Source organism: Lactuca sativa, chromosome 3 (assembly GCF_002870075.4).
Source record: "Lactuca sativa cultivar Salinas chromosome 3, Lsat_Salinas_v11, whole genome shotgun sequence".
In the NCBI taxonomy this organism is placed as follows: domain Eukaryota; kingdom Viridiplantae; phylum Streptophyta; class Magnoliopsida; order Asterales; family Asteraceae; genus Lactuca; species Lactuca sativa.
In genome coordinates this window covers 91,637,999-91,664,192 of record NC_056625.2, presented here as the reverse complement: position 1 = coordinate 91,664,192, position 26,194 = coordinate 91,637,999, and the positions used below count along the sequence as shown (strand labels likewise).

General features: G+C 30.0%; 1 protein-coding gene across 2 annotated transcripts; it reads left to right on the top strand.

Moving 5' to 3' along the window:
* Positions 1 to 790: 790 nt before the first annotated feature.
* Positions 791 to 24,835, top strand: LOC111909139 (uncharacterized). Of its 2 annotated transcripts, XM_023904926.3 has the most exons (10): positions 791 to 934; positions 1,593 to 1,655; positions 2,826 to 2,863; positions 12,344 to 12,381; positions 21,938 to 22,138; positions 23,163 to 23,313; positions 23,441 to 23,662; positions 23,865 to 23,957; positions 24,047 to 24,151; positions 24,246 to 24,835. In XM_023904926.3, exons 6-10 carry the CDS (start codon positions 23,296 to 23,298, stop codon positions 24,654 to 24,656), a joined length of 849 nt encoding a protein of 282 aa, XP_023760694.2. In that variant the 5' UTR covers positions 791 to 934; positions 1,593 to 1,655; positions 2,826 to 2,863; positions 12,344 to 12,381; positions 21,938 to 22,138; positions 23,163 to 23,295; the 3' UTR covers positions 24,657 to 24,835. The 2 variants fall into 2 exon arrangements, with proteins under 2 accessions (XP_023760694.2, XP_023760696.2); XM_023904928.3 differs by lacking the exon at positions 21,938 to 22,138.
* Positions 24,836 to 26,194: the final 1,359 nt, after the last annotated feature.

Below are 26,194 nucleotides of genomic sequence, written 5' to 3'. Positions count from 1 at the left end.
GTTCAATTAGCAATAAGAAGCAAGCCGAATTGTTTATCTTTTGAGATAGTTTGAGTTTGAACCAACTTTAGGCCCTAAAAATCATTTAGGTAATAATTTGTTTAATACATATACACTACATAGACCATAAATTTTGGGGCCCCTGGAGACATGGGCCTGGGCGGTCGCTCGGGTTGTCCACCGTCTGGACCGGCCCTGCATCCAAGATTCTTAAACTTCATCCCTAAACTTGATTTACTTCAAAAATTTTTGGAAATTCATCATTATATTTCTCCTACTTCCTTTCATTTGTAGTGGTATGATATGAAGCCCATCAGGTGGTATTCGATAGAAAGACGTGATGTAAAAGAAAGATATTGATGAAAGTACAAAAATTTTGGAAATAATCAAGTTATGAGGTTGAAGTTTAAGAACCTTAGGCAATTACAATGTAAATATGATACAAACCGATGTAATATTATGGAGTTAGGTAGCTAAGCTTATATAAGGTTGTTAAGTATATTCACTTTACCCTTATTGATAATCCTTTAGTATTTTCCTATTTAGTAAGCTATTAACCAATAGATCTTTTTCAAAATAATGATTGTTCATTCCATTTGGATACATCCATATCAGCTCACAAAACAAACTTTAAAAATAAAAAATTAAAAGTGAAAATATTCAATTCAGATTAACCAAAAAATAGAGTCTTTGCCTCTTTGGTTCCGTTTTTTTAACTCCAGATGGTACTTGCTGAGTTGACTCGTTACCAACTCAGTAATACTCTCAAAACTCGGATTGAAATTGACGTTTCCTGTATTCCTTTTCCTTTTTCTCTCCCGTGATGTTGTTAGGAGGTTCTTCCTATTACGGGCTTACGGCGAATCAATTTTGGCAACGGATCTCGAGTTAGTTTCTCGCTGAATGTTCAGAAATCGGTAGTTTCAATTCTAAGGTATGTATTAATTTGAGAAAAACTTGATAGTTTATCTGCAAATTAGGTGTTTAGAAAAATGGCCGAATAAAATTCTGTTCATGAATTACAAACTATCTTGTTTTATCTTCTTAGATTGGTTTGATTCTTAAGAAGCCTGTTGGATTTTGTTTAGAAAGAACTGCATTCCCCCCAGATTTAGTATCTGATGGAAACGCATATTTGATAAATCAGTGAAGTTTATATGCAATTAATAAGTTTCCCTAAAATATCAAGCTGTTATTTTGTGGAAATATGATCTGTAGCTGCTTACGCACAGAAGTTATATATTAGAAAAATTAATATGAGAACATTTGAATCCTTGGTTCGAGGAAATTATTTGCTTTTGAAGCTCTTGGTATATATTTTTGTATTATTCATTTATTATTTATTCAGCAGAGATTAGTTTTAGATTATTGATCAACTGAAGAAAAATATATATTAGATGTGGTATATTCTCTTTTTGAACTCATTGTATTCATTAAGGCTCTAATATAATGGTTAACATATAATCATATATATATATATTCATAAACCTAGCTACTTTAATGTATGATGTTTTCAGGAACTTATCTGCAAATATATGTTGTGCATATGCTTTCACATGATGATACTTTGGGTGTTGTGGAAATTTTTACAGTTGACAAGGAAGATAAGTTATAATGGATGAAAACCTTGAAGATGGTGTCTGACATTTTATGTGGTATGTTTAATGAATCATTATATTAACTAGTGAATGTTATGTTTCATATGAATTACTACAATTATTATTCTTGAAGATTGCAATCTTTCTTTGGTTTGGTTACTTGATGTACATGTTTAGGGATATTTTTGTCTTTGTTCATTTATTTTCTTCTTTTCAAAAGCTGATTCTTACATACAAGACAATATACAAGAATAAGTCATTAAATTCTAATAGAAAACCGAACATGATAATGGAATGGTAATAGAGGTATTGGAAATGGTTTACATGGATCCTCATGGTGTACACAATGTTTGTACATGACATGTTTGGAAAATTGACACGCTATGACGCTACACATTGAAAAATCATCAAATCTTTATTAAATAAAAAGACAACCTTTTTCTTAGGTATGTTATATATCAATGATGAGTTCTTTACTAAATCTACTAAATCTCATTACCTTACTATTTTAAGAAATATAAACTTAGAAAAAAACAACTCAACGAAGATTCACTCGTACGCTTTAAGTTAATTTTTTAGAAACTAATCTCCCTAAACTAGCTACACATAATTACAATCTAATCTTCTCAATAGTCTAATTATATTAGGATTTTGTTATAGTTGTCAATAACCCATTTTGGTACTTTGGTTCTTTTTGTTGGTGTTATGAGGTTTGGATGTGGCAAAGATTCAATTCATAATGTTTACTACTTAATATTTAATGTAATATATCAAGGTTTGCATTTATTTATGATAAAGACAAAATACCTGGATCTTTGAGCAATCGAGGAATGCAGTCATTTCATCAATGGATACCACATCCATATAGACAAGTCTGAATATTTTTATAACCTTATGATTAGCATGTCTCCCTTCTGCCAGACAATGTGAGCATGCAGCCTGCTCACAATTAATGCAGTACTTGTTTTCATTGCCGTGAAAGCCGTTGTGGGCCCTACAAGCCCCAAAAAATGTCTTTGATACAAACGACTTCACCCACTTCACATCTCCTGCAGCCTCCTTCTACACAAACAAAACCCTTTCGATAAGCGATTGCAGATTATCATCATGTTTATATATAGTTTCCTCATGTGTTATAGTCAAGTATATGTATGTGTGCATTGTATCTGTATGTATATGTAAGTATGTATGCATGCTACTTAACATGACTTATTTTGTTTTCATCAGGGCATTTGAAGACTCTCTGAAGTAAAGTCTGACTGCAGGTAACACATCATTACTTGCTCATTATATATTCCATTATAATTGTTTGATAATGCATGTCTACGTGTGTTCCTTTGCTAGATAAATATATATACTTTTTTTTTTCAAGTAGAACATATTTGAGTATATTTATCGATTGCAAAAACCTCTTTAATGCTGATTTTCACAAAAAAATTAACATCTTTGTCCCTATTCTTAATTGCACACTTTGACGTATTTATAATTTTTTGTTCCATACGTGTATATCTTTCAGAAGAATAAAAGAGTGGTAGTTAGTTAAAAAGTTACTTTGATTGAACATAATAATCACGACATATGACAAGAAATTTCAATTTCAAGAACGAAAGGTTTTTATGAGTGGAAGTAGTATATGTTTAGAAACATGAAGTGACATAATTAGATTAGAAAACTTGTAGTTGCTATTGGAACAATAAAAACCACAAAATAATGAGAAAGTTTATAAATAAAGGCATAGTTTTTCACAATCGGCTAACAATAAATGAACTTAAGTCGATAAACAAGAAGACGATAAATAAGAAGCTATCTTGCAATTAGGAAAATATTTTATTTTACTAGTGTAGTGCTAAAACTAAACCAAAAGAAAAGCAAAGTGTTGACACATAACTAGGTTTGAAATAGTTTTTATCAACAAGCCAAAAATAAGCAACTGTAAGTCTGTAACATAAAGTAAAACAGAAAAAAAAAGGTTTAATGCTACAGAAACAAAAAAACACCAAAACTTTCTAAATGTGTCTTATTTACAATTCCTCAAGATGTCCTATTCTCGTTAATAGTTAACAGATTAAATTATGATTATCATAACTATTTTCAAATTAATGATTTTAATTTTTTGAATAAGGCAATTTAAGAGGTTATAAACACTTAAATATACCTCGGTGGTCATTTAAACTGTTTGATGTGTTTCTATTTTCAGATAATTATTTTATTTTACCCATTTGGACCATTAGTAGTAAACTGTAACACTAAATGACCCATTTTGTAATAAAATAGTTTGAATTGCCCCTTTTGCTTGTTACCTATATAGATGAGAACCAAGACAGATCCAAATTTTTTTCCAGAGGCAAAAATAACACTGACAGAAGAAAAAAAAATGAACATATATATATATATATATATATATATATATATATATATATATATATATATATATATATATATAAACCAACACACACACATGAATCCTAATTTATTAAACAAACACAACACTAACACTAACTCATAAATAGTTAAGTAAACATTAAAACCCCCCAAAATCAGAAGATATGTGGGGGCAATTTACAAAAAAAGTTAGGGTTCCTGAATATAATTAATTTGTGTGTGTGTACATACACTCACTCACTCAGACTACACACGCAAACTAGTTGAGATTAGGGACCCTAATTTATTGAACAAAAATAAAAGTAACACTAAATCATAGATCGTTAAATAAACACTGAAACACCCCAAATCAGGAATATCTGTTGGGGCAATTTTCAAAAGAGCTTAGGGTTCTTAAAAGGCAATTAATTTATGTGTGTACACACAAACGCACACAAAATTAATTGAAATTAGAAAACGTAATTTATTTAAAAAATATTACACTAACACTAAAACTAAATGATAAATTGTTAAATAAACACCGAAACACCCAAATCAGAAAGATCTTTGAAGGTAATTTTCAAAAAACCTTAGGGTTCATAAACACAATTAATTTGTGTGTGTGTACACACACAAATTAATTGAAATTAGGAACCCTAATTTATTGAACAAAAATAACAATATAAAAGTAACACTAAATTATAAATCGTTAAATAAACACTGAAATCCCCCAAATCAGAAAGATCTATTGGGGCAATTTTCATAAAAACTTAGGGTTCATAAATGCAATTAATTTGTGTGGGAACACACACAAATTAATTGAAATCAAATAATAAATCGTTAATCGTTAAATAAACACTGAAATCCCCCAAATCAGAAAGATCTGTTGGGGCAATTTTCATAAAAATTTAGGGATCATAAATGCAATTAATTTGTGTGGGTACACACACAAAATAATTGAAATTAAATCATAAATCGTTAATCATTAAATAAACACTGAAATCCCCCAAATCAGAAAGTTCTGTTGGGGAAATTTTCATAAAAACTTAGGGTTCATAAATGCAATTAATTTGTATTGGTACATACAAATTAATTGAAATTAAATCATAAATCGTTAATCATTAAATAAACACTGAAATCCCCCAAATCAGAAAGATCTGTTGGGGCAATTTTCATAAAAACTTAGGGTTCATAAATGCAATTAATTTGTGTGGGTACACACACAAATTAATTGAAATTAAATCATAAATCGTTAATCATTAAATAAACACTGAAATCCCCCAAATCAGAAAGATCTGTTGGGGCAATTTTCATAAAAACATAGGGTTCATAAATGCAATTAATTTGTGTGGGTACACACACAAATTAATTGAAATTAAATCATAAATCGTTAATCATTAAATAAGCACTGAAATCCCTCAACTCAGAAAGATCTGTTGGGGCAATTTTCATAAAAACTTAGGGTTCATAAACACAATTAATTTGTGTGTGTGTACACACACAAATTAATTGAAATTAAATCATAAATCATTAATCATTAAATAAACACTGAAATCCCCCAAATCAGAAAGATCTGTTGGGGCAATTTTCACATAAACTTAGGGTTCATAAACACAATTAATTTGTGTGTACACACACACAAATTAATTGAAATTAGGAACTCTAATTTATTGAACAAAAATAATACCAACACTAAATCATAAATCGTTAAATAAACACTGAAACCCCCCAAATCAGAAAGATCTGTGTGGGCAATTTACAAAAAAAAAAACCTTGAACATGATTTAAAAAAAAAACTATTTTAGTCCTTTTAGGGGGTAGGCACCCACATTGCCCCAATGTAGAGTAACATAGAAATTCAAAGTGCTCCATTTTAAGTTCAGAAATTAAAAGGAAAACAACTTTTATTGATGCAATGCTACATCAATTCCAAGATATAAAAATTGCTATATGAAAAAGGATCCACATCATTTGAAATCATCTAAATTTTTCCCCTAAATTTTTAATGGAATTATAAGATAAAAAAAATAGATTACATTGAATGAACCTTTGCATACCTCAATAGGGTTCATCTTTCTTCCTTAACTGAAATGAAGAGAGAACACAAAGGTAGCCAATTCTTAGCTAAAGAGAAATGAAAACGTGTAAAAGTTGTTTAAGTAACAACATTTACTCTCAATACCATAAAGTGTTATAGTTTGACCAATTTGTATTTTTGTGATAATGGCCATTTGTTAAATTACTAAAATACCCTCCTGTAGTAGGATACAGTAAGGGGACATAAATTGTTATTTCAATGTTAAAAATGGGTAAATATGGAATTTCACCTTCAAATGTTTGCCTCGAAATATCTGTAAACTGTAAAAGGATAAGTGTTGCATCATATTTGGAGATTTTGTAATTGAATTTTTATTCCTTTCAAATGAAAATATTATAGATTGAATTGTATTAAATTTGGAATCCAGATATATATCTACCATATTACAACCGTTACAAACAGCCGTGCTTATTGTCACATTATTTCTACTTCCATTAGATTATCCTTATATGTTAAAACTATAGATTTAATTACTTAAAATAACATCAAGTGATAAAAAACATGAACTGGACTAGAGACTTGTTGACCCTTTAAGCACTAATTTCATATCTATTTTAGGTGATATTATTGTCCTTTAAGATGATTATTACACTTTCAGTTTCTTATTTTGTATTTTTTTTATATCCTTCATTGATGATTTGCTTTTTCTATTTTTGATTTTTGAAAAGGGGAATTGATTTATTTTCTTATTATGCATACAAAAGAGTCAAGAGACTTTGTGCAATTACTTTAATTCTATTAAAATATGGCTGATTTGTTTTTTTTTTTTATCAATGAGGTTATGAATTAATGTCTATGTGGTAGTATCTACTTTTGTGTTGGATACTATAAGTAAATAAATCATTTACCAATAATAACGAAGGCAGTACAGCTCATGCTTAGTTATTTTAATTATTTAGCTTTTTATCTTTGGAAATGTATACATTATGGCTATTATTATTGTTGGACATAATATTTCATGATTTGAATATGCTTGTAATTTTGCAAGTCGGTTTGAATCTTTGATAGTATGACTTACATATTGCTAAAATACATCTAAAACAACTTGAAATGGTTAATTCTCTAAACTCTGCTTCTGCACTTCTCTAGAATGAATATAAGTTATACATATTAGTAAACAAAAGTTTATCTACACATGACAAGGAATTATACAATATTTTAAAAACCATAAGTTGTAAAGTTTAATAATAAAAATAGAAAACCAATAAAGTAAAAAGTTTATTAATTGAGATAATTAAAAATAAAATGACAAAGTTAATATGAAAATAAAAATAAATATATTGGTTTTATATTTGTATTATTAAACTTTATAAACTTTATGGTTTTTAAAATATTTAATAACCATTTCCATTTTCTTCATCTTTCATTGATGGTTTGCCTTTTCTATTTTTGATTTTCGAAAAGAGGAGTTATTTATTTTCTTATTATGCATACAAAAGAGTCAAGAAAGTTTTTATAATTAATTTGTTTCTATCATAAGATGGCTGATTTTTTCTTTCTTTTAACATTGAGCTTTTATAATTAATTTGTTTCTAAAAATAAATATATTAAACTTTATAAACTTTATGGTTTTTAAAATATTTAATAACCATTTCCATTTTCTTCATCTTTCATTGATGGTTTGCCTTTTCTATTTTTGATTTTCGAAAAGAGGAGTTATTTATTTTCTTATTATGCATACAAAAGAGTCAAGAAAGTTTTTATAATTAATTTGTTTCTATCATAAGATGGCTGATTTTTTCTTTTTTTAACATTGAGCTTTTATAATTAATTTGTTTTTAAAAATAAATATATTAAACTTTATAAACTTTATGGTTTTTAAAATATTTAATAACCATTTCCATTTTCTTCATCTTTCATTGATGGTTTGCCTTTTCTATTTTTGATTTTCGAAAAGAGGAGTTATTTATTTTCTTATTATGCATACAAAAGAGTCAAGAAAGTTTTTATAATTAATTTGTTTCTATCATAAGATGGCTGATTTTTTTTTTTTTTTAACATTGAGCTTTTGACTTAATTTCTATGTAATTTCTATGTTAGTCACTCATAAGGCATATCCATAATTCCGTATGTAGTATTCACTCATAAAGTATAACAACTATGGCATTAATATGACATGCTACAAACACCACTTGTACGTAACTCACCTTGATTATATATTGATTATCTAGTGGAGCTTCCAGCGGCTTCCTTCTATTATGCTCCACAACACCTATACACGAAGACATCTCCTTGTCATCCTTGCATATAACAACAATAAACATTTTATGGTTCTTTAACTTATATAAATGGATTTCACAATACATTTAAGGATCAATTTTCACGGAAAGTTATGTAAAAATAATTCCAATTTGAGGTTAATCCAAAGATTTTGATTTCCCATTTCATTTATGCCATAATTTATTATATATGGTTGTAAGAAGTAAGAACCCTAATCTACTCCTAAATTGCCGATACTTGCGGTTGAGTGTCTTCATATTAGCCGTAGCCGTACGGGGTGGAGGGCGGTACTCTGCAATTTTTGTGGGTTGAGCGGTTTGGCTAACCAGCTGCTCCCACTCTCTTTTCTTTCCTCTCCACTTGTATCATATGCATCATAACGTGTACCAAGCGGTGTGGGTTGGGGGGGATGAATTTACATGTGTTATGGGTTGGGAGGATTGGAAGTGAAAGGAGAGATAAATGTTGATGTGGCGCCTATGTGGCATGTGGGTTGGGAGGGATGAAGTCCCTCCACCTTTACCGGTATCAACATTTCCCACTTCCATATAGAATTTCAGATGGTCTTTTTTTAAGTTTATCATTCATACCTTCCGATCCAAGTTAACCATTTCCTAGGAACCCGAAACTTCTACTTGAAAATATGAAGATTTCTAACGTCTTTGCTTAGATTGACATCCTAGTCAAGGTATAAACTTCTATTTTTTTTTTTTCGGAAATGTAATTAGTGTTATGATTTAGGAATCTCAGGGTAAAAAAGAAGAATGTTATGAAACCCTTGATATGTGTTTTGATTGTTGGTTGGAAACCCTAAAAATATGTTGGTTTAATGTTTCAAACAAGTATTAATTTCATATCTAATGGATATTTTTTCAAATACAAGTTTCGGGTTTTTGGGGAGTGTGTAACAGTTTACGTCTAGTAGTAGAGAATAGAATGGAATTGAATAGATGCTAATGGAATGATTAAACTATACAAGTAATGATTACAAAGGAACCTAACTTTTCGAGAGGCTAGTTCTCTCCTAAGAACGTAGTTCAACATTCAAACAATAGCTAACTAACTAACTTCCCAAGACCACTTATTTATGCTAAGCTAATAACCCACCTAACTGAGAAATGGCCAGAATACCCTTAACACATGTCTTTATTAAATTAAATCTTAAGGAGGTCAAGCTCAATTCCTCTAAGGTCAACGCATTAACTGCTCCTAAAAGTGTAACAAAGTGGTTAACTTGGATCGGAAGGTATGAATGATAATTTTTTTTTATAAGAAAGACTACTTGAAACTCTATTTGAAGCTGAAAATGGTGATATCGACATGGATTAACTTTGCTGATTTGACGTAATTGGTGTGGATTCACAAAGACGCAAGTATTGGCAATTTAGGAGTTTTATTAGGGTTATTACAACCTTAAATAATAAATGATCACATAATAAATTGTGAAGTTACAATCTTAGGTTAAAGCTCAAGTTAGAATTATGTTTAGATTTCTATGAAATTTTGTCCTTGAATGTATTCTACAATCCATTTGTAAGAGTTAATAGACCATATGATGGTTATTATTGTTATATGCAAAGATGACGATGACATGTCTAAATGATCAGAAGTTTTTCTACCGGTTTTTGGGAGCATAACAAAGAGGAATCCATTGGAAGCTCCGGTGGATAATCAATGTAACGGGTGGTGTGTAGCATATTGCATATGTCATATAGATTGTGATACTTCTTATTCCTTATGAGTGAATACTAGATGTGGGTAGAATAACAATAATTTAAAAATGAACTACATGATCAAAAATATATTATCAAGTGACATAATTATATTAGAACATTTATAGTTACTATTGGAAAAGATGTAATTTTTCACAATTGACTATGACACTGTTTGGCAAACTAGCTGAAAAGATAGCTTATCAAAAAGCTATCTCAAACTAGCTTATCCATAAGATAGTTTATATGGTACTTTATAAACTAGAATAAGCTATTTTTATGGTTTTACCAAATGCTAAATTACAATAAGATAGATTATTTTTGCCAAACAGAGCGTAACTACAAATCAATGTACCTATCTTGCAATTTGGAAAATAAGCTATTTTCCTAGTTTAGTGGTAAAACCAAATCAGTGTGAGGTGGAGGGTGGGTTAGGGGTGGTACCACAGTTTTTGTGGGTTGAGGCAATTGGCTTACCCGCTCTCCTCCTACCCTCTTTTCTTTCTTTCTTCTCCACGTCTATAATATGCATCATAACTTGTACCAAAAGGTATGGGTTGGGATGGATGGATTTCCATGTGTTATGGATTGAGAGGATTGGAAATGAAAGGAGAGATAAAAGCTGAAGTGATGCTTACGTGGCATGTGAGTTGGGAGGGATGGATACCCTCCACCCTTACTGATATCAACAATTCAACATTTCCCACTTCCAAATAGAGTTCCAATCCAAGTTAACCACTATCTAGAAACCCGATACTTGTATAGGAAATATGAAGATTTCTAACGACATACCACAAAATAAAAATCCAATTCTTTTACGAACAATGTTCCAAATTTTGTAATGCATGCATAAAAAAGTTCAAAAGAAAATCCAAACGAAAAAAGGTCTTTTATGACATCCCACAAAATAAATTTGCTAGATGTTGTGAAACGATGAACAATGGCCGATTTAGAAAGGCGGGGCCCTCACCGGGATTCCCTTACGCCTACTTGTCGTAGGTGGCTGCTTTTTGCGATTCACACGTGCCACCCTATGAACATTATTTGTAACAGGATCACGAACACGACCGTTTTCTGGTACGGGTCGAACCGTTTTTGGCACTTTGGTTGTTGGTTTATTTGTGGAGATTTCGTACTGTATTTAGGGAAAAAGGTTAGGTCAAATGATGGTAAAAAAAAGCTATAAATATATGGTTACTATTACTGTTATGGAGAGTGTTTAATATAAATTATGATAAGTTTAATGGAATATTTTATAAAAATTACTTTAATAATAAACCATATGTTGTACCTTGCAAGCGATGGAGCAGAATGTGCAGCGGGCTGGGTTCATAAGTTTTCGGGCACAGAAATTGCAAGAGGTGTCCAGTTTCAGTTTGCCGGAGCCTTGGTGAGGGAGGGGACTAAGTGCAAACACCTGCTTTCCATTGGATGTGTATGGCTGCAATTGTAATAAGAATATTTAAGAAAACTATGAACAAGATAACCATCATGAGTTTGATTTTATATTAAAAGGAACAATTATAATTTATAAAGAAGTCGACATCATACTCTTTTGTTAAATAAAAAGACTACACTTTTCTTAGGTATGTTATATATCAATGATGAGTTCTTTACTAAATCTACTAAATCTCATTGCCTTACTATTTTAAGAAACATAAATTTAGGAAAGAACAACTCAACGCAGATTCACTCGTACGCTTTAAGTTAATTTTTTAGAAACTAATCGCCCTAAACTAGCAACACATAATTACAAATCTAATCTTCTTAATAGTCTAATTATATTAGGATTTTGTTATAATTGTAAATAACCCATTTTGGTATTTAGGCTCTTTTCATTGGTGTTATGCAAAGATTCAATTCATAATGTTTACTACTTAATATTTAATGTAATATATCAAGGTTTGCATTTATTTATGATAAAGAGAAAATACCTGGATCTTTGAGCAATCGAGGAATGCAGTCATTTCATCCATGGATACCACATCCATATAGACAAGTCTGAATATTTTTATAACCTTATGATTAGCATGTCTCCCTTCTGCCAGACAATGTGAGCATGCAGCCTGCTCACAGTTAATGCAGTACTTGTTTTCATTGCCATGAAAGCCGTTGTGGGCCCCACAAGCCCCAAAAAATGTCTTTGATACAAACGACTTCACCCACTTCACATCTCCTGCAGCCTCAGCCTACACAAACAAAACCCTTTCAATAACAGATTGCAGATTATCATCATGTTTATATATAGTTTCCTCATGTGTTATAGTCATGTTTATGTATGTGTGCATTGTATCTGTATGTATATGTAAGTATGTATGCATGCTACTTAACATGACTTATTTTGTTTTCATCAGTGCATTTGAAGACTCTCTGAAGTAATGTCTGACTGCAGGTAACACATCATTACTTGCTCATTATATATTCCATTAAAATTGTTTGATAATGCATGTCTGTGTGTGTTCCTTTGCTAGATAAATATATATACTTTTTTTTTGAAGTAGAACATATTTGAGTAAATTTATTGATTGAAAATCTCTCTTTAATGCTGATTTTTACAAAAAAATTAAGATCTTTGTCCCTATTCTTAATTGCACACTTGACATATTTATAATATTCTGTTCCATACGCGTATATCTTACAGAAGAATGAAAGAGTGGTAGTTAGTTAAAAAGTTACTTTGATTTGAACAAAAAGTTTTTATGAGTGGAAGTATATGATTAGAAAGATGAAGTGACATAGTTAGATTAGAAAAACTGTAGTTACTATTGGAACAATAAAAACCACAAAATAATGAGTAAGTTTATAAATAAAGGCGTAGTTTTTCACAATCGACAACAATAAATAAACTTAAGTTGATAAATAAGAAGCGATCGTCTTGCAGTTAGGAAAATAATTTATTTTACTAGTGTAGTGTTAAAACCAAACCAAAAGAAAAACAAAGTGTAGACACTTAACACTAAAACTTTCTAAATGTGTCTTATATACAATTCCTCAAGGTGTCCTATTCTCGTTAATAGTTAACATATTAAATTATGATTATCATAACTATTTTCAAATTAATGATTTTAATTTTTTGAAGAAGGCAATTTAGGAGGTTATAAACACTTAAATATACCTTGGTGTTCATTTAAACTGTTTGATGTGTTTCGTTTTAGAGAATAAATTTTATTTTTATTTTACCCATTTGGACCATTAGTAGTAATCTGTAACACTAAATGACCCATTTTGAAATAAACTAGTTTGAATTGCCCCTTTTGCTTGTTACCTATATAGATGAGACCCAAGACAGATCCAAATTTTTTTCCAGAAGCAAAAATAACAATGACAGAAGAAATAAAAATGAATATATATATATATATATATATATATATATATATATATATATATATATATATATATATATATATATATATATATATATACCAACAAACACACATGAATCCTAATTTATTGAGCAAACATAACACTAACAGTAACTCATAAATAGTTAACGCTAAAACCCCACAAAATCAGAAGATATGTGGGGGCATTTTACAAAAAAGTTAGGAACCCTAATTTATTAAACAAAAATAAGATTAAGTTGTGTGTGTGTGTGTGTACACACTCGATCACTCACTCAGATTACACACACAAATTAGTTGAGATTAGGAACCCTAATTTATTGAACAAAAATAAGATTAACACTAAATCATAGATCTTTAAATAAACACCGAAACACCTTAAATCAGGAAGATCTGTTTGAACAATTTAAAAAAAAACTTAGGGTTCTTAAAATGCAATTAATTTGTGTGTGTGTACACACAAACGCACACAAAGTTAATTGAAATTAGAAAACTTAATTTATTTTAAAAAAAAATTAACACCAAGAATGACAGTAAATCATAAATTGTTAAATAAACACTGAAACATCCCAAATCAGAATGATCTTTGGGGGTAATTTTCAAAAAAACTTAGGGTTTATAAACACAATTAATTCGTGTGTATATACACAGACAAATTAAGTAAAATTAGGAACCCTAATTTCTTGACAAAAATAACATTAACACTAAATCATAAATCATTAATCATTAAATAAACACTGAAATCCCCTAAATCAGAAAGATGTGTTGGGGTAATTTTCAAAAAAACTTCAAGGATTCATAAACACAATTATTTCGTGTGTGTGTGTACACACACAAAGTAATTGCAAGTAGGAACCTTAATTTATTGAACAAAATCATAAATCGTTAAATAAACACTGAAATCCCCCAAATCAGAAAGATCTGTTGGGGCAATTTTCATAAAAACTTAGGGTTCATAAATGCAATTAATTCATGTGTGCACACACACACACAAATTAATTGAAATTAGGAATCCTAATTCATTGAACAAAAATAACAATATAACACCAACACGAAATCATAAATCGTTAAATAAACACTGAAATCCCCCAAATCTGACAGATCTGTAGGGGCAATTTTCGTAAAAACTTAGGGTTCATAAACACAATTAATTTGTGTGTACACACACAAATTTATTGAAATTAGGAACCCTAATTTATTGAACAAAAATAGTACTAACACTAAATCATAAATCGTAAATAAACACTGAAATCCCCCAAATCAGAAAGATCTGTGTGGGCAATTTCCAAAAAAAAAAAAAAAACAATCTTAGTTCTTTTAGGGGGTAGGAGTAACATAGAAATTCAAAGTGCTCCACTTTAAGTTCAGAAATTAAAAGGAAAACAACTTTTATTGATGCAATGCTACATCAATCCCAAGATACAAAACTAGTTGTAGGCAAAAGGATCCACATCATTTGAAATCATCTTCAATTTTCCCCTAAATATTCAATGGATCTATAAGATAAAAAAAATAGATTACAACTGAGTGAACCTTTGCATACCTCAAGAGGGTTCATCTTTCTTCCTTCACAGAAATGAAGAGAGAACACAGAGGTAGCCAACTTTTTTTTTTTGCTAAAGTGAAATGAAAAGGTTTCAAAGTTGTTTAAGTAACAACATTTACCCTCAATACCATAAAGTGTTATAGTTTGACCAATTTGTATTTTTGTGATAATGGCCATTACTTAAATGACTAAAATACCCTCCTGTAGTAAGATATAGTAAGGGGACATAAATTGGTATTTCAATGTTGAAAATGGGTAAATATGGAATTTCACCTTCAAATGTTTGCCTCGAAATATCTGTAAACTGGAAAAGGGTAAGTGTTGCATCATATATGGAGATTTTGTAATTGAATATCTATTACTTTCAAATGAAAATATTATAGATTGAATTGTATTAAATTTGGAATCCAAGAAATATATATACCATATTACAATTGTTACAAATAACTGTATTTATTGTCACATTATTTCTACTTCCATTAGATTATCCTGATATGTTAAAACTATAGATTTAATTAATTAAAATAACATCAAGTGATAAAAAACATGAATTGGATTAGAGAGGCTTGTTGACCCTTTAAGCACTACTTTTAAATCTTTTCTAGATGAAGTTATTGCTGTTTAAGATGATTATTATACTTCCAGTTTCTCTATTTTTTTGTCCTTCATTGATGATTTGCTTTTTCTATTTTTTTTTGTTTTCAAAAAACCGGATTTGATTTACTTTCTTATTATGCATATAAATGAGTCAACAAACTTTGTGCAATTAGTTTATTTCTATCAAAATATGGCTGATTTGTTTTATGAATGAGGTTATGAATTAATGTCTATGTGATAGTATCTACTTTTGTGTTGCATACTATAAGTAAATAAATCATTTACCAATAATAAAGAAGGCAAAACAGCTCATGCTTAGTTATTTTAATTATTTAGCTTTTATCTTCGGAAATGTATACATTATGGCTATTATTATTGTCGGGCATAATATTTCATGATTTGAATATGTTTTTAATTTTGAAAGTCAGTTTGAATCTTTGATAGTATGAGTTACATATTGCTAAAATACATCTAAAACAACTTGAAATGCTTATAGCGTTATATGAAAAGATCAGGTCTGGATTAATATTGTTTTAATTTTAAAGTGATTATTGTTTACTTTCCTCTATTACTCGTATAGAACCCACACCACAGTTCACTCTGTATTGTTTTTTAATTCAGTTCCTTCACAAATACCATGATCTAATGCTCTAAACTCTGCTTTTGTACTTCTCTAGAATGAATATAAATTATACATATTAGTAAACAAAAGTTTATCCACACATGACAAGGAATTATACAATATTTTAAAAATTATAAAGTTTAATAATAAAAATAGAGTACCAATCAGTTGAAAAGTTTATTAATTGAGATAATTAAAAATAAAATTACTAAGTCAAATATGAAAAATAAAAATAAATATATTGGTTTTATATTTTTATTATTAAACTTTATAAAATTTATGGTTTTTAAAATACTTTCTAATCATTTCCATTTTGTCATCTTTCATTGATGATTTTCTTTTTCTATTTTTGGTTTTCGAAAAAGAGGAGTTATTTATTTTCTTATTATGCATACAAGAGAGTCAAAAAACTTTCTATAACTAATTTGTTTCTATCACAAGTTGGCTGATTTTTCTTTTTCTTTTTTAACATCGAGTTTTTGACTTAATTTCTATGTGGTAGTATCTACTTTTGTGTTGCATACTATAACTATTTCATTTATCACTAGGACGTGCATTGTAGCATACTTTAACCACAATAACGGGTAAGCTTAAAGCTTAGTGACCTATCCATAAGACATACTAGTGACCTATCTATATGTAGTGCTTACTTATAAGGTATAACAAGTATGACATTAATATGACATGCTACAAACACCACTCGTAACTCACCTTGATTATATATTGATTATCTGGTGGAGCTTCCAATGGATTCCTTCTATTATGATCCACAACAACTAATGGATTTTATGATACATTTAAGGACCAATTTTCATGGAAACTTATGTAAAACTAATTCCAATTTGAGGTTAATCCCAAGATTGTGATTTCCCATTTCATTTATGCCATAATATATTATAGATGGTTGTAAGAAGTAAGAACCCTAATCTACTCCTAAATTGCCGATACTTCCGGTTTAGTGTCTTCATATTAGCAAAGTTAATCCATTAGAGTTCACAGAGTCGTACGGGGTGGAGGGTGGTACTCTGTAATTTTTGTGGGTTGAGCTAACCGCTGCTCCTACTGTCTTTTCTTTCCTCTCCACTTGTATCATATGCATCATAACTTGTACCAAACAGTGTGGGTTGGGAGGGATGGATTTCCATGTGTTATGTGTTGGGAGGATTGGAAGTGAAAAGAGAGATAAAAACGGATGTGGTGCCTACATAGCATGTGGGTTGGGAGGGATGGAGTCCCTCCACCCTTATCACTATCAACATTTCCCACTTCCAAATAGAGTTTCAAGTGGTCTTTTTTTTTTTTTTTTTTTTTTTTTTTTTTAAAGTTTATCATTCATACTTCCAGCCCAAGTTAACCACTTTCTAGAAACCGGATACTTGTACGTGAAAATATGAAGATTTTTAACATCTTTGCTTAGGTTAACATCCCAATCAAGGTATAAACTTCTATTTTCTTTTCGTAAATGTAGTTTGTGTTATGATTTAGGGATCTTTGTAAAAAGGAAGAATGTTATGAAACCCTTAATGTGTGTTTAATTGTTGGTTGGAAACACTAAAAAGATGTCAGTTTAATGTTTCAAACAAGTATTAATTTTACATCCAATGGATATATTTTTTCAAATACAGGTTTCGGGTTTTTGGGAGTGTGTAACAATCTAGGTCTAGTAGTAGAACAGAATGGAATTGAATAGATTGTAATGGAATGCTTAAAGTAGAAAAGTAATGATTACAAAGGAACCCTCCCAAGAACATAGTTCAACATTCAAACAAAAGCTAACTAACTAACTTCCCAAGACCACTTACTTATGCTGAGCTAATAACCGACCTAACTGAGAAATTGCCAGAATACCCTTAACACATGTCTTTATTAAATTAAATATTAAGGAGGTCAAGCTGAATTCCTCTAAGCTGAGCACAATAACTACTCCTAAAAGTGTAACAAAGTGGTTAACTTGGATTGGAAGGTATGAATGATAAATTTTTAAAAGAAAGAATACTTGAAACTCTATTTGAAGTTGAAAATGGTGATATCGACATGGATTAACTTTGCTGATGTGACGTAATTGGTATGGACTCACAAAGACGCAAGTAATGGTAGTTTATGAGTGGATTAGGGTTGTTACAACCCTAAATAAGAAATAATTACATAATAAAGTGTGATATTACAATCTTAGTTTAAACCTCAAATTAGATTTATGTTTAGATTTTTATGAAATTTGGTCCTTGAATATATTCTAAAATCCATTTGTAAGAGTTAATAGACGATATGAGGGTAATTATTGTTATATGCAATGATGACGATGACATGTCTAAATGATCATAAATCCTTTTATCGGTTTTTGGGAGCATAACAAGAGGAGTCCAGTGGAAGCTCCACTAGATAATCAATGTGAGTAATGGGTGGTGTGTGTAGCATATTGCAAGTCAGATAGATTGTGATGCTTGTTATTCCTTACGAGTGAATACTAGATGTGGGTAGAATAACAATAATTTAAAAATGTAACTACATGATTAAAAATTTATTATCAGGTGACATAATTAGATTAGAAAATTTATAGTTTCTATTGCAAAAGTTGTAGTCTTTCCCAATTGACTATGATCCTGTTTGGCAAAGTAGTTGAAAAGCTAGCTTATAAGCTATCTCAAAGTAGCTTATCCATAAGATAGCTTATATGCTACTTTATAACCTACAATAAGCTATTTTTATGATTTTACCAAACGTTAAATTACAATCAGATAGCTTATTTTTTGCCAAAAAGAGCCTACCTACAAATAAATGTACTTGTCTTGTAATTCGGAAAAAAAACTATATTACTAGTTTCGCCGTAAAACCAAATCCAAAGAAAAGCAAAATGCACAAACATAGGTAGATTTGAAATAATTATAATCAATTAGCCAAAATAAGAAGCTCTAACAAAAGAATCAAATATCTTGATATTTGTAAGGAGAAAAATTAACAATTAACAAAAAAATTGCATATAGCTAACATGTAAATTAATGAAACTTACTAAACCTAAATTTTTGAACAAAAATAACCATTAACACTTAATGATTAATAGTTAAATTGTTAAACAAACACCGAAACACCCAAAAAAATCTATTAGGGCAATATACACAAAAGACCTTAAAAACTTTTGTTTTAACTAAAAACGTGCTAGAGTAACATAGAAATTTGAAGGGCTCCTTGGGTTCATATTAAGTTCAACTATTAATTAATAACCTCTATTGTTTCAAATGCTATATCAATTACAATATCTCTAATGGTGGTAGACAAAAGGAATAAATGATTTTTTTTGAATTTATATACATTTTTACTCCTAAATATTTGATGGTATTAGAAAAAAAAATGAGATTTGTTATAGAGACCATTATAGAATGTCTAGAATACCCTCGTTTATGAAAAATTAAGGATCTTTGTGGAGTATTTTTGTAATGTTAAAATTGGGCAAATAAGGAATTTTAGCTTTCAAATATTGCGTATAAATCTAGGTAATGACATGGATAGTGGAAAAGGATAATTCTCATCCTTTATTGATGATTTTATTTTTTTCAAAAAGGGGAATTGTTTTTTTGAATATAAAGTAAAAAAACTCATGCATACAGAAGAGTTGTCAAAGACTTTCTGCATTTTCTTTTTGAAACGGAAAATCGAATTTGCTCCTAAGTCCGCCTATGTCCCAACTGGACTCGAATTTTTTTTCTATCACATGATGGTTTTTTTTTTCTTTTAGGAAAAATTGCAAAATTGGTCCATGCGGTTTGTCATTTTCTTTTGATCCAGTGCAACGTCATTTAAAATAGTGGTTTTGGTCATTTTAGCCCACTTTCATTATAATTTGGTCCGCTCCAAAACTAAAAGACTCTTTTGCCCCTTTGACTTGTTTTTTATTTATTTTGTTCTTTTAGTTATTTAAATAAGAAAGGGCCCACAGCCCACCCGTGCCACCTCATCCTACCTCACCCACGTCTCTCTCTCTCTCTCTCTCTCTCTCTCTCTCTCTCAAACCTACTGTTCTTCATCTCCAATAAAACTTAGTTGTAGACAAAAGGATCAACAACATTTCAAATCATCCACAATTTCCCCTAAATATTTAATGGAATTATAAGATAAAAAATAGGTTACATTGAGTGAACCTTTGCATACCTCAGTAGGGTTCATCTTTCTTCCTTAACAGAAATGAAAAGAGAACACAGAGGTAGCCAATTTTGTGCAAAAGAGAAATGAAAATGTGTAGAAGTTGTTTAAGTAAAGGGGATATAAATTGTTATTTCAATGTTAAAAATGTGTAAATATGTAATTTCACCTTCAAATGTTTGCCTCGAAATATCCGTAAACTGGAAAAGGATAAGTGTTGCGTCATATATGGAGATTTTGTACACTACAAGAAAAAGGTGCTTTTGTGACTAAAATATCAATGTATCTAGGACTGATAAATTAGTCTTAGATACTATCTAGGACTGATTTTAATTTGTGGATTATTAGAGTCTAGCCAAAATTATTCGAGACTAAAATTCAGTCCCTATTATGTTTGCATCGATTTAGGTTTGGTGGGAAACACATTAGGGACTGAATTTCTGTCTCGAATAGTTTAGCCAAACTTTGACTTTGGAGGAGAAGTTATAAGGGACTGATTTTCAGTCACTGATAGACTTGTGTTAGTCTTGATTATGTAAGGAACTTATTAGGGACTGAAGTTCAGTCATTGATACAATTGCACCAATTTATCCTACAGACGAGAAACATTTTAAAGACTGAATTTCATTCTCTAATAGACATGCACTATTTGACATTCGAATGAACACATATAATTGGCTAGATATTTGTATTTAAGAATGATTATTTAGTCATAGATGCCATATATCAGAGACTGATGAATCATTCACGAATACTAATTCGAAGGAAACTTATTAGGGACTGAAATTCAGTCTTGGATAAACTAAACACATTTGGCTTCAAAGAGAAATCATTAGGGACTGAATTTTAGTCTTTGAGACACCCATGCCCTCCACTCCACATCATCCCATCTATTCCATTCACTTCCAGTAACCACCACTCGTCAACACATATAACCACCATCTTTAAGCTCCAATTATGGAGCATTACTTTGTGTTTTAGTTTATGCTACTCATGTGATCATTTTCAAGAAGGGTGTGATGGGAAGATGAGCGGTTTGGTCATTTTCTTATTTATTAACAATATATAAATAATATATAATCAATGAGGACATTTGATATATGGTATGAACCGAGACTTTAATAAAAACAAACAATGAGGACGATCCAAGCTAGAATAGAAAATGTTGGAAACTAAACGTGTAAATTAATACAAACCATATAGACTATTCATGTGATTTACTCTTAAAAAAGAAGGTTTTGAAAATCGTATTGTAGGCCGAACCAGCCGTCTTACATGTTCGATGGTCCAACTTGTCCAACCGATTGGACTGGTCTCAAAAGCCGGGAAAACCTGATGATGTCATAATTACATTATTATTAATTTAAATTATATACAAAATTACATAAAAAAATATTTTTTAAATTTCTGTTTTTTACCGGTTCTTACAGGTTTAACCTGTTCTTACCATTTTTTAGCGGTTCACATGACGAGCAATTTTTTGGCTTCTAAGAACTTGGTTTGTGACCGTTCCCGATTGAACCGGCCGGTCCCGTCAGATTTTAAAAACATGGTAAAAAAACAAAAATTTATAGCAATTTGTATAAAACAGAAATAAAAAAACATTGAAATTCAATTAAAAAATATAAAAACATTTAATTCTTTGGAAAAGCACGAGTCCAAAATTATTAAAAAATCTAACAAATAAAGTATGCATATTGCAAATAAGGAGGAACACTCCTGTGGTTTGGACGGGATACGGGATCAACACGATCTTTTCCGGAATTGCCGAGAGCATGGATATAGATTAATGGTACGGTTATTCAATCACATTCGGCCGCACAAAACCCTATCAATACCTTACCAAAATTGAAGGAAGACTAGCGATTGCAAGGAGTCAAGGGCTTTGTGAAGTATTCGTCAATTCAAGGTAACATTAACTGTTTGTAGCTTTAATTTAATCGACTTTGATTTGGAATATGGTTATGCTTTGAATAACATATTGAAAGTCAATTCCAAAAAGTGCGATATGAATTGTCAACAAATACATGTCATATAATATGAATTGATTTGATTTGGAATATGATTATGCCTTGAAGATGATACTCTTTTCTGCTAGAAATCTTTTCCCATATAGATTTGATTAATTGTCAACAAATACAGGTCGTATAATATGAAGATTATTAAATAAATTATAGAAAGCATTAGCAACTACATGACTTCCTTTCAATAAAAAAGTATTCAACTGTAAAATCAATTCCAAACCCATTACATAATCAATAATAATAGTTAACTTTGTTTGATGAACACAATATCTAGGACAGGTTTCACCCAGGGGTATTTTGGGTAAAGCCATCATATTTTTAATTTTTGTGTTAGATTTGGATTTGTTTTGGTTTAGTATGAATAGGATATGTATCTATGACGTTTTAATTAAGTTTAATTCATGTTTTTCTAAACAAATCTTGGAGGACAAGCAAAATTTCCCAGAAAATTTTTCCCCAGTTTTGTTCCTCCCTCTGTATCATGTTTTTCTGTCCATGTCCTGCAGTGATTTTTATGTTTGTTTATTTTGTGTGATAATCTTTGTGAATTAAGTGAATTAGTTCTCAGATAAGTAATCTATCATCTATTAAAATTTCATTTTAAAGGAATCAAGCAAATTGAAAACATGGCATCGCTTCAAGGACACTCTGTAACAATAATTTCTATAACCACCAAATTACTAAATTAACCCTTAAGAATACCAAATATTTAATTGCAGCTTAACTTTCAACAATCTTGTCCATAATGTAAAGGCTTTTTATCAATCACAATATCAACATTGTAGTTCTACTTCATTGGTGTGTTTTTAATCTATTAATATTTAAAACTTTTAGACGATGAATATAAGTAACTGTACTCCTGACTAACTTGTTTTTAAAACAACCTGATGCTCGAATTACATTGACAAGAGATACCTATACAAATAAATACATTGGGGATTCAGCAATATCTTTTGCAACGGAGGTTGGAATTGTGATGCGGAGCTTTTGTGAAATGGAATTCCATACATAGGAGAAAGTAGCAAAAGAAAATAAAGAAGAAATGATTAACAGATTACGTGTAAGTTACATATCATTTTCCTAAATCTATTCATTTTTTTGTTAAAATTTAAAATTCATAAATGGAAGTAATTTATTATTAAAATTTAATTAATAACGTTCAATTTTAATTTATGTATTAAATGTAGGAAAAATTTGAATTACCGCACGAAGATAAAGTTCTGATGGAGTATGTAGATGAACAAATGCGGAGGCAATGGAAACGCACACGAAATATTTTCAAAGATTATTGGAAGAAAAATGGAGGAATAACAGATCCACAATTTGCAAGATCTAAAATGAAGCCAGATTCTCGTAGCGAAGAAGATTGGGGTTATTTGTGCGATTATTGGGAATCGGATAAAGCGAAGGTAATTATTAAATTCTATAAACCTTATAATTTCATCTTAGAATTCTTATTTTATTTCTTATAGTATTATAAAACATGCGCTGTCAAATATACAATAGTATACACCTATAACAAAATTCTCTCAATCTTGCACATACACATTTAATTTATGTAATTAACTCTTATTTATATATTATTAACCACGTATAGTTCAAATTTTGTAGCAATATGCTGAACAAATGAAACATAATCGGGGAAAATTTGTTATTCCAAGTACAGGAGGCTCAAGATCGATAGCAAATCACAAATTTGCCATGGTAAACTATCAAATTAATTCATATTTAAATTAATATATTCAAGAAAATTTATTTTTTACCTTTACTTAAATTAATTTTTATTATTGCAGACAAATAAAGAGACTCAAATGCCCCCCAGCCCAATCGAGTTATATCATAAGTTGCATTTTGATCCCATAAAGAAATGGATAAATGATGAGTCACGCATTCAATACGTAAGAATGATTTCTTGACTAATATTTATTTATAGTTACAATATATTGATATTGGTGTTATAAGTTATTATAATATGTTTTTATGTTGTATTAGGAAAATATTCTCCAACTCAAGGAGGAAGAATACGCCAAATTAGTTTCGGCGGGAACAAGCATTACTCAAGAAATGGAATACGACATAGAGAAAAAAGTCATTAAAACTACTTCTGCCAAACATAAAACATTACAATCTGGATGGGAGGCTTCAAGTGGACCTGTTATGAGGAAAAAAGATATACATCTCTTATCAACCGCAGAAACATCTCAATCAGCCTCAAAAGACGAAGAAGATATGAAAAGTAAGATTGTTGCACTTGAGGAGGAGGTTCGAATAAATGAACAAAAAGTCAAACAAAGTGAGGAAAAATGTGAAAAATGTTCCAGTTTATTATCTCGAAGTTCCCAGATTCTCAAAACATATTATGTCCATCCGATGAAGATGAAGCTCGTGCGTACGATGACATAACAGATCTATCAGAGCAAGCGTAACATTCTTGACCGGTTATTAAAATTTGGAACTTCTTTCACGTATGGTTTAGTTATTGACTAGTTTCTTAGACATTTTTGTTTGTTGTTTTAAATTTGGATATGATGTCTAAATTACGGTTTATTTATCTAGTACTAGTTCATTTGGTGTATTAACAAGCGCATTGTTTATATTAGTCACTATAAATGTTAGTTTAAGACTAAACTTTGGTTTGAAACAATAGCATGTTAGGGACCGAATGACATTATATTTGAGACTAATATTCAGTCACTAGAAAATCAGGTTAAGGAGCAAATGGCATTGTATCTGAGACTGATATTCAATCACTAAAAATCCAGGTTAGGACTAAATGAAATTCTATCTAAGACTGACATTCAATTACTAAAAAATCTGGTTAGGGGATGAATGAAAATGTATCTGAGACTGACATTCGGAAACTAAAAAATCGGGTTAGGGACTGAATGAAAGTGTATATGAGACTGATATGCAGTCAATAAAAATCAGGTTAGAGACAGAAGATGATAACATTTGAGATTGATATTCAGTCTTAAATAGATATTATCAGGGACTGATATGAATTGCGTAAGGATTTTAATGAAGCGTATCGGAGACTGAATGATGTAGTATGTAAGACTGATTTTTAGACCCCAAAAGTTATTATCAGGGACTGGTCTTATATGAAATCGTGGATTTAAAGAAAACACATTTAAGACTGAATTTGGTATTATCAGGGACTGATTATCTGTCTTTTATAATATTACATATTAAGGACTGATTTTCAGTCCCAGATATTAAAAAAAAACACTATCTAGGACTAGGTTTCTGGGACTAGCTTAGGACTAGCAAAATCAGTCCCGGATTCTCATTAGAGACTGATTATTAACCATCTAAGACTGAATATGTCAGTCTCTGATACCCCTTTTTCTTGTAGTGGTAATTTATTATCTATTGCTTTCTAATGAAAATCTTATAGATTGAATTGTATTAAATTTGGAATCCAAGAAATATATCATCTACCATATTACAACTGTTAGTTTATTGTACATTATTTCTACTTCCGTTAGATTATCCTGATATGTTAAAACTATAGATTTAATTACTTAAAATAACATCAAGCGATAAAAAACATGAAGTGGACTAGAGACTTGTTTATCCTGATATGTCAAATCTTTTTTAGATGATGTTATTGTCCTTTAAGATGATTATTATACTTTCAGTTTCTTATTTTCTATTTTTTTTTATCCTTCATTGATGATTTGCTATTTTTTTATTTTCATTTTAGAAAAGGGGAATTGATTTATTTCCTTATTATGCATTTAAAAGAGTCAAGAGACTTTGTGCAATTAGTTTAATTCTATCATAATTTGGTTGATTTTTTTTTTATCAATGAGGTTATGAATTAATGTCTATTTGGTAGTATCTACTTTTGTTTTGCGCTATAAGTAATAAATCATTTACCAATAATAACTAAGGCAATACAACTCATACTTAGTTATTTTAATTATTTAATTTTATCT

Coding starts and splice junctions, on each gene's coding strand:
- LOC111909139 (XM_023904928.3), top strand. Junction 23,663..23,864: donor GGGAATCGGATAAAGCGAAG/GTAATTATTAAA, acceptor CAAATTTTGTAG/CAATATGCTGAACAAATGAA. Junction 23,958..24,046: donor CAAATCACAAATTTGCCATG/GTAAACTATCAA, acceptor TTATTATTGCAG/ACAAATAAAGAGACTCAAAT.